The sequence below is a fragment of the Platalea leucorodia genome (assembly GCF_965183815.1).
Source record: "Platalea leucorodia genome assembly, chromosome: 10".
Lineage (NCBI taxonomy): Eukaryota > Metazoa > Chordata > Aves > Pelecaniformes > Threskiornithidae > Platalea > Platalea leucorodia.
In genome coordinates this window covers 8,837,751-8,853,035 of record NC_138832.1, presented here as the reverse complement: position 1 = coordinate 8,853,035, position 15,285 = coordinate 8,837,751, and the positions used below count along the sequence as shown (strand labels likewise).

The window sequence follows — 15,285 nt, the reverse complement described above, 5'->3', positions numbered from 1 at the left end:
CATGCAGGGGGAAAGAAAGTTTAATTTCCCAAGTGTTTTTTATATAGATCAGAGCATATTATATAGACTTCTTGTAAGGATTTGTGTGTATGAATCAAATGCCGTATTAGCAGCCCTTCAGTAAAAATATTTTTAAACTTAACATCTCCACAGTGAAATGTCAAATGAAGGGAAGCAGTTGTTAGATGAAACAAGATAAACGTTCACCTCGAATATAAAACTGGAATTTGAGCAGCAGTTTCTGACAGAAAGAACCCCCCTCTTAGCTGGGGGGAAGGCGGAGAGGAATGCCGTTGTTGCTGTACTTAGTTTGGTCTCAAAAGTCTGCATTTTTTTCTATTTTCATATTAGTGTGCCGTGCGAGTTCAGCTTCTGTTAATGCCGCTTCGTTCACCTATTGCATGCATCCCTAAGAAATGAAAGGACCTCATTATAGAACTTGTTTTTATTGTCTACAATTGTGATACAAAATGGCTGTTGCAGAAGTTTTTTCCCCAGGTAAGAAACCGAGCATTCACCGATGTATCTGTAATGAAGTAAGGAATTGGAGAATTACTTCTTCACCTAAAATTCATGGTTTATTTAATCGTTTCACTGATGGGATTTTTCATTTTCTTCCATGATTAGCCATGCCTCTCATCCTTCTGGTACGTATACAGAAGTGTTATGCACCAGCCTCAGCATGTACAACCACAAACCAAATGAACGTTTTACATAAGACAGTTTGCTTTTATAGTGATCACGCACTGATGTGAACATAGACTAAAAATAACAAATGTTGCTTTAATAAGGATTTTTTACAGTAGGTGTAAATATAAAAGTTTTTCAAATTATTTTCACAGGTATCACTGAACATTTCATAGCTGTCTGTTACAGAAGCACCGAAAAGTGCTTTGAGTCTTTCATTTATTATACATAGTTAAAATATATTACACTTCTGAAGGTATCTTAGATCACTCAACAGTTTTGCTAGCATCTTAATGAGCCAAATGGGAGTAAAAGGCAGTCCACATTCATGATGTGAATATACAGTAAGGTGTTTGACATCCTATTAACTCATTGCTCATGTTCTCAAAATAACCATGGTGATGAGACCTGAAAGACAAGAACGAAGAACTAAACACTTCCGTTTCACTGAATAAAGCATTTAAAATAAAGGAAAGAGAGTTTACCCTGTCACAGGCCAGAAAATAAGGTAAAAGTGCATAAATACATGCGGAAATGAATTTATATATACACTTAAGTATCGCTCTGAATTTTGATGTAGTCAAGATCTGTGTAAAAATGACACCGAAGTGCAGTGTACCTAGTATCTAAACTTCAAACAAGCTATAAGTACTCCAAACAATTATCCGTCTCGCTGCTGGTAAATCTCAACGTTGAGATTTTGATTTAGGTAAGTGTAACACTAGCACACAAGCCCCTGGTTGTCATGGGGGCTAATTACGGGCAGCGTAATTCAAATGCTGAATCATCAGTAAGGCAGATTAGCTGAGGGCTCGAAGACATTTTTGTTTCTGCTCTGTGCAGAATAACTGATCAAAGACTAGTTTTGGACAAAGATGTTAAGCTTCCTTGTCAGTCTGCACAGGGAGCTTTCTACAGACTCTTTGTTGTGACCTTTAAAGAGGGAGGGAAAAAAAAAAAACCTGCTCTGAGAGAGGTTAAAAACAATTAAAAACAGATGAAAGCAGGAAATGTGGGGCTAATAAACCTACTCATGACACACTGAAAAGTTCACTTTAATTATGTGCAGATACCAGTAAAAGTACAAATCTGCAGTTCTTGGCCATGAGTTACATTGCACGAGGCAGAGAGGCATATGGAAAAACATTAGGGCTCCTTGAATTCCCACCTTACCTAACATCAAAATATTAATTTATCAGTTCTTAGGTAATCTTACTTTCTTGCAGGCTCAGATGATGTTAATATAATAGCCTTTTACTGCAGAGAGTCTACAGATCTCACCATGGATAAAGACATTTCTGAGGCTATTTTACTATCCTGCCACTAAATACTGATTTAACTTATTTACTTTATAAAGATTTTGAAGATAGAAGCATGACAGAACAGAGCTGTAATGCTGCTTTACAATAAATAAGCAATTTATCCACTGGAGAGGAATTACAGTTCAGCTGTTTCTTAAGGTCTGTATTAGCTTAGGCAATCAGTACTACCAGAACTGCTGTAGGCCTTAGCTTGGATTATCTAAATCATCGCAGAGTAGTAACAGAGGCTTCTGGAAGGTGCTACAGGACAGCCTATACTGCTCGTATAGGGACCTCCAGGGAACAGTTTAACTCACTTCTGTAAAGCAAATACTTCTCAAATGTCGTGCAGCCCAGCTGGTGTGGTATTAACCTCCCTTTTCAACCAAATGCTATGCAATCCAGTTGTACTTTGTTGTGGAAGAAAGTGGTTTCATCTCCTCAAGGGCAATCAACTCTCTAGATGAGCAAGGGTTGCATACAGAAGAATCTTTTCATGAACACTAAAAACGCTGCTACCAAAGGAATCAAAGCCTGCGAGGATTTCACAGTGAACCTAGCAACAGGTAAGTTGTTGCAAATGTATGAAGGCAAATGGTTTAATACTATAGCTGCACCAGCAGACACTGGAGTAATTTTTGAAAGTAGAGATAAAAATAAAGCAAGGATTACTGCAAGGTCCGGATCTGAAAATACATCACCATCAGCTCAAAGATGTAGGCTTCTGGTTAGCAACAAGGGAGTTTTCAAACCATTTCAGCAGCCTGCCTTGCATGAGTCAGTCAGTCAACTGAGCGTGCGCATTAACCCTCAAGAACTTGCATCTTTCCCCACCGCTACCTCACCTCTAGCTATCAGTTTGAAGCTGCCTAGCTCGTTTCCTTTAAATCCTCATTTCTGCCAGGTAGTGGGACAGGAGAATTGAGTTTAGAGTGACTGTTCTTCAAATCTGAAATAGTTATAGAAAAATAGTCATAACAAATGAAATGTGCAACTTATCTATGCTTGCTAATTTCGGAGCAAGTTACAAATCAGGAAGAATTGTGGATGGTAGCGGTCTCTTAGGAAGGGTTTACAACAACTTATTTCTACGCCTTTCAGCTGCTTATCAACAAGGTAGTGAATGGAGCCTTTCAGACCAGCTCATCTGGGCTGGAGAAATAAAATAACAGAAGAGATCTAGGTTCTGCAGTAGAGTAACTCTTATTTCGGTATAAGAGTGAGAAACAGCACATTCCATTCAGTCGTGTTGGCAGAAGACTACAGTTGGCCAGTCATCAAATGAAGGTGAAAGTAACATGTAGGGGCCTGTATATAATAAATATCGACTAAAATCTGGTCTAAAATACTTGCAGTAACTAATTTATGCTAATATCCCTATAAGTGGAGATGCAAAAGAAAATGTAGTGTGGTGCTTTGTCTCCATCAAGTTTCCTGAAGCCACTGGCAAACACAGAAGTTTCCCAAATCACAAAAGTTGCAAGAGAACATTTACAAAATCCACAATACTTACCTAAAACATAAGCAGCTACTAACTTTTGATTCACACTTAAGTGGAGGTAGAGAGGCACCAGGGATTCCATTTCCCCCAACGTAGGTAGCATTAGTGCTGCGATACACACTATTCCTAGGAAGACTGTTAGTAAACTAGGTCCCGACGAGGCAGTTCTGTTTTCTGAAAAACAAGATGGCACCGGTTGTAAGGAACATCTACCCAATATGAATGTTAAATACTCTGCAAAAATGTTTGCGGTACACTGGAGCTGCAATATCCTGAGATTTTCTTTTCTCTTTGGAGGGGGTGGAAAACTACTCTTAAACCCCCCCTCCTAAACCTTCTGCAGCATTGTGCAGTGGAGGAGGCTGCTCCCTGTTCTGATGCGGGAACTTGTTTTCACACGACTTCCCAAACCCCTCCCTTCTGGAGGAACAGCGCCTGCCAGGCCCAGTAGCTATATATACACACTCGTGACAGCTGGATGTCTCAGCAACGCTTGAGGTTTCACCATGCATCCTGACTCCATTCCTTGGTATCTTCCTTCAGTGATTAGTAATCAATTAGGAAAGAGCACCTAAAGGTTCGCAGGCCAGATGCATTCTCCTTCCTTCTTCAGAGGATTCAGGGGCTGCATCTGTCAGAACTAGTTTATGTGCCACAAATTCGTAATATTTGAATCTTACTTTAAAAACTGAGTGAACCATTCTGACAGTCCAATATCACCAGAATAAGGAAATGCAAATGATAAATGAACTGTCCTTCATGCTCTTTATTGCGCTGCAGTTTAACAGCTGGAAGCTACTCAAAGGCAGGCTGCGTAATCTTTGAAAAGAGCTGTTAACATGTTAGTTGAATACCTCTAACCAAATTCTTAAGGCCCCTTGGAAATTAGCCAATGTTTTTATCGAGTTTTTCTATCCTCAGCGACTAGCAATACGTGTCCTATTTTAATTCCATAAATCTGTTCTTTCTAGGTTGCAGGTTATATGCAAAGACTGTAGGTGCTTTGTTTACTGTTTTTCTGTAAGCAAGCAATACAACGTAGTCAACAAGGCTCTGAGGCAGAGAAATAGCATTTGGATTAAGACCAGTATCAGATTGTTCAGGATGGCGCAAACCCTGTGTACCAGAACAGCTATCGTAGTAACATTTTGTTCTGTGAGCCCAGAGATCCTGTAGGTGTGCTTTAGCCATGTAGCCTACTAATACCCATCTTGAGGGTTTTCTGAGTAAAAGGCGTTTCACCAGCCAACAAGCTATGTATAAATAGTGAAACAGTTTGGTTTTAACAAGAGGAACACTCTCAAGCAGGTTCATCCGTTTTCTGGAATGGATTTTTGTTCTTGTCGTGAAAAATAAAACAGTGGCAAGAATATTACAGTATAAATCAGTAAAAGTGACAAGAACGTAGACTGCGAAGTCAAGAATCAGTTTAGATTCAGTTCAGTAAAATTTGGTACTTTTTATATCTCCCCCTACCACTTCAATTTAACTGTTCGGTCCAGGTTTTGCCCAAGACTGTTGATTCACTTCCTCACGTATGAAACGTGCAAAGAGTTTTTAGCTAGCAACTGTGCTTTTCTGTACTCGTGAGACAGACAAACGAGATGGCGCAGAACAAGGAGCACTTCAGAAGATGTTTTGGCAATATTTCCTGCTCATCAGGAAATGGAGGATTAAGGGTTTGGAACAAAGTCGGAAGGGGCATATGTTCTGAAAGAGCCCAAGGGAAAAAATAGCTACCATCCTTTTGCAGATGAATTTCCACTGGCTGTAACAGAACTCTGCACCAAAGGAACAGGGGATGTACTCTGAGGTATGGCATGCAAACCTGGGGCAGCAAAGGGTCTTAATTAATCAAGCCAGCATAAGCAGAACAGCCCTAGTTTGGGTTCTTGGGCACTACCATTCCCCAGTGATAAAGACAGCAGTCTTACAGGTAAGTAAAAAGAATTATTTTTAAATTTATTTTAGTCTAGGCTTTCTAGTCACTTGAGCTATTCGTAAAAGATTCAGAAGACAGGAGGGGTAAAAGATCTCAGCTACCTGGTTGACACAAAGTCTGCTCAAAAAAGACACTTTCAGCCAGGTGTTCTTTTATTCGTTTTTCCTCCTCTTCCTTTTGTTGTTGTTGTTCCTTTGCAGATGGAAGTAGAGTAGCAATAATCTCCTTTTTCCCTAATGCTTTCCTCTGGCTCTGCTCAGACACTTGTAGACGGAATTTATCTATCACACCGTAGTAAGAAGCCCGAACATCTCTGTGACGAATCACACTGTGGAGGAAAGCAACATTTTCAGACAGCAGAACTAATAAAAAGCATGTCTCCTGTGGAATTGCGCCCTACATCCCGATGTTTCCCCTCTTTTCCCCATACCCAGATACACCGCAATAGTACAGATCCCCATTCCCTCCTCCATCGCTCAATGTTCTTGAAGATTTGATCTTGCCTTCTCTCTCCTCTCCCTCTGTTCGCTCTGGTTCTCAAATATATCTGCTCCAACTGGCTGGCCAAAAAGAACAGCTAATTATTTATCTCAAGCACACCTTCGCCTCAATCTGCGGCCTAGCTGCCAATTTGCATGAAACATCAATTATCTGAAAGATGCCTCCTTTATCGAAGTTGTTTGATGCTGGCCAATGATTTTAAAAGGTATGGGGGGGTCTGGAGTGGACAGGGAAGGAAAAAAGAAAAGGAAGACTGCCAAACGCTTGGACAGATGATGACAAATGTCTAGCTTTTTGAGGAAACCAGGCTGAGAGCTTTACAATTATACTTTCTCAGAAGCAAAACTCATTCCCTCTACAGTCAAGACTCAGCTAGATGTAAAGGGATTTTCAAAATCAGAAGCCCACCATTAAGAGCATGTAGCAGTGCAGTAAAAATGACAACTATGTATCTACATAAACATTTCTCACCTGTCTTGCAGTGAGTAAATCTGGGTATCAATAGTAAAGCTCTGTGCTGTCAGAGCTTTGCTCACCAATCTAGCTATCTCGAGCACATTTCGTAGCCTGCACTGAAATGCGTGATGCTGCAGATACTTCACTAGCTACCAAGAGCTAGACCTGGTGTAGCTACACAAGCTGCAATCACAACTCAGACTGCAGCACAGATACACTCTCTGAATCATAGCTAGAGAGTCAGTTATTTCCTCAGTAAGCCTCTCACTGTCCAGCAACCACTCTGTTGCTCTACTGTTTTGAATACCTTGACCAAGATGGCTTCAACAGTAAGACGGGGTGATAGTTGTTGCATTCCTTCTAGTTTTATGGCATTTCATGGAAAAAATTGTATGTGGGACCTACAAAAAGCACAGTTTTAAAATAACGCTGATCCAAGGCGATACAGACCTCTGAGCAGTGCTCTGCTCAACTGCCTCCTCTCTGCATTTATGATTCATTATGAAAATACATATCTAGCATTAAAAAGCTGTAACATTTAGGTTTTTGAAGTCATATCAGCTCTTAGGGTTCACATGGATATTAATTATTTTTCCAAAGTGGAAAACTTCTTTTGTGAAAGGCTATTCTAAATTTCTAAGATAACAATAGCTAATCTGAAAAAATACCTACATGTAAGTGATTTGGCTTCAAGAAGGCTGCCATCTCCTGAGGGGAAAAAAATGATTCTACCCTTAGTAATACAGGATAGTGGTCTTAAAATTGCTTCAAGAAACCTATCTTTGTGATAATATATACGTTAAACTGCTGCAAGAAACAGATTTTTGTGTTTCAGTCTTCATTTAAAGGAACTATATCACATCAAGATATCTATAGGCATTAACACATAGCCAGTGCTTGTAACTGGTATCTAGTTTGAACAGACTATTCAACAAGGAAACAGAGACTAAGTCATCCCCCAAGTGGGAACATAAACAGTTTTAAGTCACTTTAGAGGCAAAAGAGTGGGCTTATGACAGGCTTTCAGCAAGCTGAGTGTTGGCTGGGCAACTGCCTTCACTAAAACAAAAGGCTTTTTCCCCCTGACAATCCTAATTCATACAACTCCCAGCAAATCGGAACAGCAGATTCAACTCTTATTTCTTCCTTTAACACTTCCTTTTAAATTTTTGTTTCTACTCTCAGTACCACGGTACTAACTACCAACCTAAACAGAATCTTTACATAACACTGTGCTATGAGAACATGCGTCTGCTGCCAAGCAAAGAGATGTTTTCTGCAGACCCTTATAAACAGATACATTCTCCTGTTTCTTTTTAGAGACCATTGCATAATTGGAAGCTCTGTAGAATATCTGTTTATCTGGCAAATGGCCATACTCGCATAGTACTGCTCATATCCTAGCAGTAAACACTGCCCTTAGACAGCAACCATTGGAATGGGATGGGGGGTTTGCTGCGCAAAAAAATCCCTTAGAAACATGCATATGGTCTTATTTTCCTTTATTTATTAAAAGACGTTTGTTTAAGATGAACCAAATGTAATCAAGCTTACATAAATGTCTGCTAAAGACTGGAATAGCTCACTGATACTCTGGTATATTCTGACCTGTTTTGTTCCATTTTTAGGATCGTTGCCCCTGCCCACTGAAAATTTTAGTTCCGTGTTTTAAAATTTCTTTCTATTTGGCGAGTCCTTGGAATTTTCCAAATTACACCTAAAGAAAACAGTCTACAGGAAAGAGCCATTCCCCAAGCACGGTATTATTTACCTGACAAAAGACGGATCATTCAATAGCAGGGTTTTTGTATATGGCCATTTGTTAGCCAGAGATTCCAGAAGGTGTTTTACAGTTTGCAAATTTCTAGTCAGAAAGCTCAGTCTGCTCTTTTAGGTACTTCATTCTTTCTTTAGCTGTATCTGTACATCAGCACAGAAATAATGTGGAAAATGGCAGATGAAAAAAAATTGGGCTATTGTAGCTTATATATCTACTCTACGTTGAATTATAGCAGCCTACAGACCCTATACATTAGTGGGGTCACTTAACTGGCCTTCATCTTTTTCTCTGTTATTGCGTTGGGACCTGACAGGAGAAACAAGTAAAGGGGAGACAGAGATATCCGAGAATGAGAGAGGTGGTTGGGGTGAAAGGTAGGCAAAAGCACCTTTATAAAACGTAGCCCAGGAAAGTGTGCTCAGTAGAACTGCATGCGTTTTCATTTTGCCCATCTGCAAACAAATGTTTCTCACAAAGAAACCCCAATCCTGGGGGCCTTGCTTTTCTTGTTAGAAATAACAAAAAAGTACTCAGAGGAGGCTCATATTACTCTCACTGCTGGTTTACAAGCTATACTACAGGATGCATTTACTAGCATTTTATTTATGCCTAAAGACAAAATTAAAGAAGGGAATACCTCCAATATTGTAATATCTCTGCCCTAGAGTGAAAGAATAGCAAAGACCAGATGGCCACAAGAATACAACAGATTAGGAAAATATTATATCTTTATCCAACTTAGTTGATACCATGCATGCTGTCATTTACCACATCTTAAATAATAAAAGAAATTAAGGTAATCAAGTGTCATACATTATTAAAAAAAAACAACAAACTTTTACTTACATATCAACACAGCACTGAGGCTTCACTGCACCAGTAGCATCAACCACCGCATATTTATTTGGAGTTGTACAAAGAACTGCAACAAAAAGGACAGTAGTGTAACAAATCATGAATTAATACCTCACTAACTTCATCAACAGATATATGTAAAGACACGAGTTTGGTTTTGTCACAAATATGATTTGTTACATGAATTATAATTGGACTGTTCAACTAACCCTTAAATAAAACTTAACCTAAGAAACCCACCTTTGAATTTTAAGGCAAACTCATAGGGGTTATATAGAGTCAACACCTGCTTGTGTGTTGACTGGTCATCTGCATAAAATATAAGTTCTGTAGGAAAAACAAAAACAGGAAGATTTCCTTCCACTAACTCTGGCTGTCTTTTTTGTTGCTGCATTGGCACTGAATCCTCCTTGCTGCTTCTTGTGTTCTTATGATTTTGTATCCTCAGAGACTTCAGTTTTTGAATCGTTTAAGAATTCCAAAGCATTTTGGCAATTCTAAAGGAAAAAAGGGGAAAAAAGAGAAAAGGCAAGAAGATTATTTCCATAAGTCTATACTAAACTGAGGCAGTCAACAAAGGTGTAAAAATATAGAACTTGATGCTTGGTTATGAATCTACTTTTACTTAAGTTCTTTCAAAAATATGGAAATAGAAAAAATATTCGCATTGGGTTTCCATCTATTTAACAAACTGCTCTAAAATAAATAGATAAGCATTCCTTCAGCGTATCACGGCAGCATTTTGGGGTCCCAGTCCATGACAAGGGCTGCTTCTGCTGGGTCTTTGCAACACAAACCAAACAACAACAACAACAACAAGATATCCCATCCTTGCCTCAGAACACTAACACTTGAGAAAAAACAGAGCAGAAATGAGGAAACACAAAGACGTAAGGCAGCAGTAGTCACCATTTAGGCAGGAATCTCTCTGCAGCGGTGACCTTCCCGGATGAGGTGTAACACCTTAGGTATCTGCTCACATAGGCACTCAGGTATGTCAAATCCCAGAGATTCAGAACAAAAGAATGGGGAACACCTTCATGCCTCGTTTAAACTAAACTCTTGTTACAATTGCATGGTAGTTGCAGACAACAAATTGAAAAATAACTGGGATGAATAATACCAAACAGATTTGGGATTTACCATTTGATTAAAAAATAAGACAGGTTTTCTACCACCACTGTCTCTAACCAAAGTATAACCATCGCAATTCTCCCTCTGCCGCCCCTCAGTTTTGTGTTATTTTGAGTGACATTCCAGAACTAAAACCAGAACCCATGACCCAATCAAGCAACAATCCCAAACATATTTAATAAAATAAAATTAAGGCCAGACTCCTCAGCACACATACCATTGACTTTACACACTACAGACAGAACAAAGCGAAGCAGCTACATACATTCCCCCCCCCCCCCCAAGAACGTCATATTTTACTGCAGCTCCTATAGGTTAATTATCAAACTGAAGGTGTCCCTTGAGGCTTAGCTTTATTCTATAGTACAAAATATTAAAGGACAAAAAGTTCTACTGACTCATTAGCTGTAATTTCCACTTCCAATGAAGCTTTATAAAACAACATCCATTTCAGCTGTTCTCCAGTCTAATAAACTGATTTGCTTGCACCTTGAGAAATTTAGTTTCTGAACTTTCTAGCAGCAAACAGCCCAGCATTATGAACAATCAAAAACAAATGCTTATTTTTACCTTCTAAACATCATGATGCTCACATTTCCAACCACCAGATACATGTTTCATACTTGAAACATGACACAAGTTTAGGTGTTTACTAGATCTGTCACATCTTCAGATTTACAGGTTCTGATTCTTATTCACAAACTAAGCTTTTAAATTTATTTATTTTTTAAAATAGCAAAATGATCCCTGTAAAATTTAAATTCATGGCTCTTACTGGAATGTATTTCCCCAAGATCCAGTTTCTTTTCAGAGCACAGGTTTGCTTCCACTTCACTGAAATGCTACTAATAATATTCTGAAAACAAATCCCCAATGATAGTGTTCCAAGTTGATGTTCTGCTACCTTATTAAGAAGAGTCTAGGAAAAGAAATGGCTCTGTAAGTGGCAGTTTGGGTTCCAAGTGCTTCTTAGAATTTTGGTGAATCCCTTTTGTTTCAGAAGAATTAACAAACTCTGGAATCACTTTGTGCAGCAAGTGTAAGCATTATTTCTTAAGAATTAAGAACTTTATTTTTTAATTTTTTTCTATTTACACAAGTTAGCTCAATGCAGTATGCAGTAAGCATACGGGAGAATCTTTGGTTCTCATATATATCTATACTGCATACATTATGTGTAACAGAAATATAGGCAGTCTTCGAAGTTAACAAAATATTTTTTTCCCTAATAAATGTTTTAAACTACCATACAACCAATATCAAACTACGGCTAGATATTTTTAAGTGACTATATTTAATAAAATTTTAGAAATATTATTTATAATAATTAATATTATTTTGATGCATTGTTTTTTTATTTAAACACTGCACAGGCTTCATTCTGATTCCTGGCATCATACTACAACTCCAGTTTCTTCAGCTCGGCCAGCGACAAGTGTTTAGGTATCCAGAAAACCCACAAATCACAACATCAGTTGAGGTATGGATCGCTAAGCCTATTAACAGGCTCGTTTTTCTCATGCATCTGTTGAAAACACAGTGCGCAAACCTCCCAGGATTCCACAACTTGCAGGCAGAAGGCCGCCAGTCTTAAAAACATATACCCCGTTATTGTTTCCTTTTCTTATTTAACTTGGCTGGATGAGAAGTTATGGCTCAAACTGGCAAAAGTAGGTCTGGCAAACCCAGGCCTACAGTAGACACGTTTGCTGACACTGCAGTGTCATTCAGGATATAAATTTCTGGGTCTCTAAGCAAGCAACCAGCATCCTTTTTGAGACAACCACTTCGGCTTAGAAGTCACCCTGCTAGGCTATCTCACCAAGTAATATCACTAAAAGTACTTTTCCCAAAGACACCATTATAAACTATACATACGCTGGGGAGATTTGATGGTTTAGCATTAATAACAGCATACGTTTCACACAGTGCTCGTCAAGAAGAAACTGTTAAGACTTTTACAGAGAAAGTCTGTATCATCAGAAGTTCTCTGCACAGATTAACCCTAAAGCAGCACTCCTGTATACGTTCAGAAGGCGGCTACGCAGCTGGCTGCCTTCAGCATCCCAGCCACTTCATTTAAAAGAAAGCTGGCTGCCACTCTTCTACGCTGTGCGCTGCGGATCCTCACCACGGCCACTGAATTTTAGAGAGTCAACAGTCACCATGATTACTTGCAGAACGTAAAGATAAGCACAAACAAATCTGTACAAACCCAAGACCTGCGGTCTCAAGTCTGTGACCTACACTGCGCAGATGGGCTGCTCGTAGTACTGCCAGTGAAACTCCCTGCAGGTGCAGGAATCTGTCAAATGTAATGCTCATTACAGGACACGGGCCAAAGCGTAACACCTGAACAACGCCAGCTTGCTTTCCAATGCTCTTTGAAGTCCAAACAATTGTCACTGATATTTTTTTTAGCACAATAAGGATCTTTCCCCCCTGAAGTTACTAAATATATACTGCTGGTGTCACAATAGCACAGATCTGCCAGCGTTTCCTTTGAAATCCCTTCTTCATAAATTTAACTCGACAGAGAAAAACACAAAGTGAAACGTAACTTCTCTCTAGGGTCAGAAATAACACCGATGGTGATTTGTTTTTACTGAACAAGTATCTGCTGAAAAAGTAAATCAAGTGAGGAAGTTTTTTGTTCCCATTTTAACTTCCAACAGCCTCATCACCATGGCTTCCGAGTGCATTTGTTGGTTGTTTTTTTTTTTTTTCCTAACAACTGCAAATAACTCTACAGAATGTCATTTGGTAAACACTTTATTCAGAAGATAACCTCTTTACAGTCACAGTCTTCACATTCTGCTTTTAAAAATTGTCTAATTACAGTGTGATCTATTTTTGTTATATCTCATGGTCTACCCTCTAAATCTACACAATAAGCCTTTCTACACCACATACTCGATAAAATTGATGCCTTTTGAGCACATATTTACAAAATAAGCCACCAAGTCTTATTCAAAATTCCCTCCTATGTCAAGCAGTCGCAATTACTTCAAGCTGCATGCAAACACAGCCTAAGATCTGACTGAAGCAGATCTATCAACGTTGATTTTCTCCAAAAGTTTCTGAAGGCCTTAACAGGTGCTTACGCAAACCAATGTTTAAACTACCTGCAATTATTTGTGAGAGTCATCCAATGATTAGAGCAGAGACCCAGCAGCCAGGATGGCTGGATTCCATTATTGCTAACTCTGTCACTGACACTCCATGACCTTGAGCAAGTTGGTTAACCTCACCTCAATTTGCTAATCTATGAAGGCACATATTCTGCAAAGTATTTAAGTAGGCGGACAGTCACATTTAAACTGGCAGAACTACTCTGCCACTTCGCAAAGCCTGGGCAGAAACGTGCTACTGTTTACCTCTTTACAGGGTGATGAGAAATGTAATTACTAACTGTCTCCAGGATGCTGTAAAACGAAATAGTCTCAGAGCATTACCTATTAGCACGGATGACTACAACATGCATAAATCATGCTGATATTGACAGCAGAATTTATTAGGGCCACGTTATTTTTTTCCTTTATTTTTTCAAATGCTGAAAAGGTGACAGTAACAAAAACAATTATTCAAATGCAACTGAGAGACATGCAAAAGCAGGGCAAAACGAAATAACAGCTGTGCATTGCTTCCAATCCATTCTACTATACCGCTGAAAAGAATCCTACGGAAGACTTTCAAGGGCACATCTGCTTTAGGTTCTATTTTCTCACTTTCAGGTTGTGTTTAACGCACTAAACCGGCTGGTTTTTAAAGGTGTATTGTGCTCGTCAGTGCTACGCGGCCCTTTTCCCCGTCTCAGACCAGGTTCAAGGACTCAGCCCAAACACCAAGATGCCACGGATTAACTGGGGAGAACACTCGGAGAGCTACGGGGAGAAAGGCATTCCGGTTTGACTCTCAAAGCGCACCTAGCGAAGGCAGAGAAAGAGCAATAATTGCACACGCTTAATTGATCCTCTTTGTTCTCCAACAACGAGCCGCAGAGATAAAGGCTGAGGCATCTGCGCAGCTCTAACGGCCTCTCCCCACCGCCGGCGCCCTGCCCTGCCGATAAGGCAGCCGGCCCCTCCGCACCGGCCCCCGCTCCTTCCCCGGCGACAGCTCGGAGCAAGCTCCAGGGAGCCCCGTCCCCACCGACGGCCGGGCCGCGCTCCCCGCCCGGCCCCCGCGGGCCGGCTCAGCCCGGCTCCCGCCCCGGAGCCCCGCGGGTGGGGGGGGCCCCAGGCCGGGCAGGCGGCGCCGCGCCGCCGGGGCCTCAGAGCGCGGCCGCCGCCCCGCTCCTCCTCACGGCCCCGGGAGGGAAAGGGCGGCGGGGGCCGCGCTCCGCCAGCGCTCCCGCCTCAGCCGGCGCGGCGAGGGCTGCCGGCGCCGGGGCAGAGCCCGGCGCTCCCCGCCGCGGGGAAGGGAGGCCCGGCCTGTCAGGGCCCCTCGCCGCCCGGCCCCGGTGACCGGGGCGGCGGGGGTGCCTCGCTGCCCGCCCTTGCCCCGTCCCGGGGGCGTCCCGCGGCGCCCCCCGCCCCGAACTCACCCCCCGCGGGGCCGGTGCTGCGGGCTGGCGCGGCGGCCTTTGTCCGCCCCCCCCGCCTGCTCCCCTCGCTGCAGGTAGCGTCGTCGCTATGGCTGCCGGGAGCGCGGCGCACTCCCTCCCGCCGCCGCCCAGCCATCGCGAGGCGTCGCGGGCCCCGCCCCCCGGGCGCCCGCGCGCCCCTCCCGCCGCGCCGCCATGTCGCCTCAGGCGGGCGGCGGGGCCCGCGGCGCTGCGGCATCGGTCCCCGCTGCCGGCCGCTCCCTGCGGGGAGAGGGCAGGGGGGCTTCCCTTCCCCGGCCGGCAGCCCAGGGCCGGGCCGCCCTGCGGGGGATCCCGGCGCCGCCGGCCTGCGCTCCCCCGGCAGCGGGAGGAGGGGAGGCCCGGGGGCGTTGTGCAGCCGGCCCGGCTCTCCTCTCAACGGGGAGTGGGCTTTTCAAGAACAGTTTACCTCATGTAATGGTTTCTGAGACCGGACCCCTTCCCGAAAGCGTGCCTGGCCCCTCCTGGCTCTCATTGCCGGTGACCTGGGGGCTGCGGCGGGTCGCGGCGTGCGGGTTCCCGAACCCGGCCTCAGCCGTGGCC

At 42.3% G+C, this 15,285-nt stretch overlaps 1 protein-coding gene across 4 annotated transcripts; it reads right to left on the bottom strand.

The window, feature by feature from the left end:
- MOSPD1 (motile sperm domain containing 1) lies at positions 1-14,815 on the bottom strand. 4 transcript variants are annotated; one of them, XM_082322862.1, is made up of 6 exons: positions 14,704-14,815; positions 9,264-9,520; positions 9,015-9,090; positions 5,533-5,759; positions 3,502-3,663; positions 1-1,095 (listed from the first exon to the last, which is right to left on the bottom strand). In XM_082322862.1, exons 2-6 carry the CDS (start codon positions 9,415-9,417, stop codon positions 1,064-1,066), a joined length of 651 nt encoding a protein of 216 aa, XP_082178988.1. In that variant the 5' UTR covers positions 9,418-9,520; positions 14,704-14,815; the 3' UTR covers positions 1-1,063. The 4 variants fall into 4 exon arrangements, with proteins under 4 accessions (XP_082178988.1, XP_082178986.1, XP_082178987.1 ...); XM_082322860.1 differs by having other exon boundaries at positions 1-409; XM_082322861.1 differs by lacking the exon at positions 14,704-14,815 and adding an exon at positions 9,933-10,337 and having other exon boundaries at positions 1-409.
- Between the last annotated feature and the right edge of the window lie 470 nt (positions 14,816-15,285).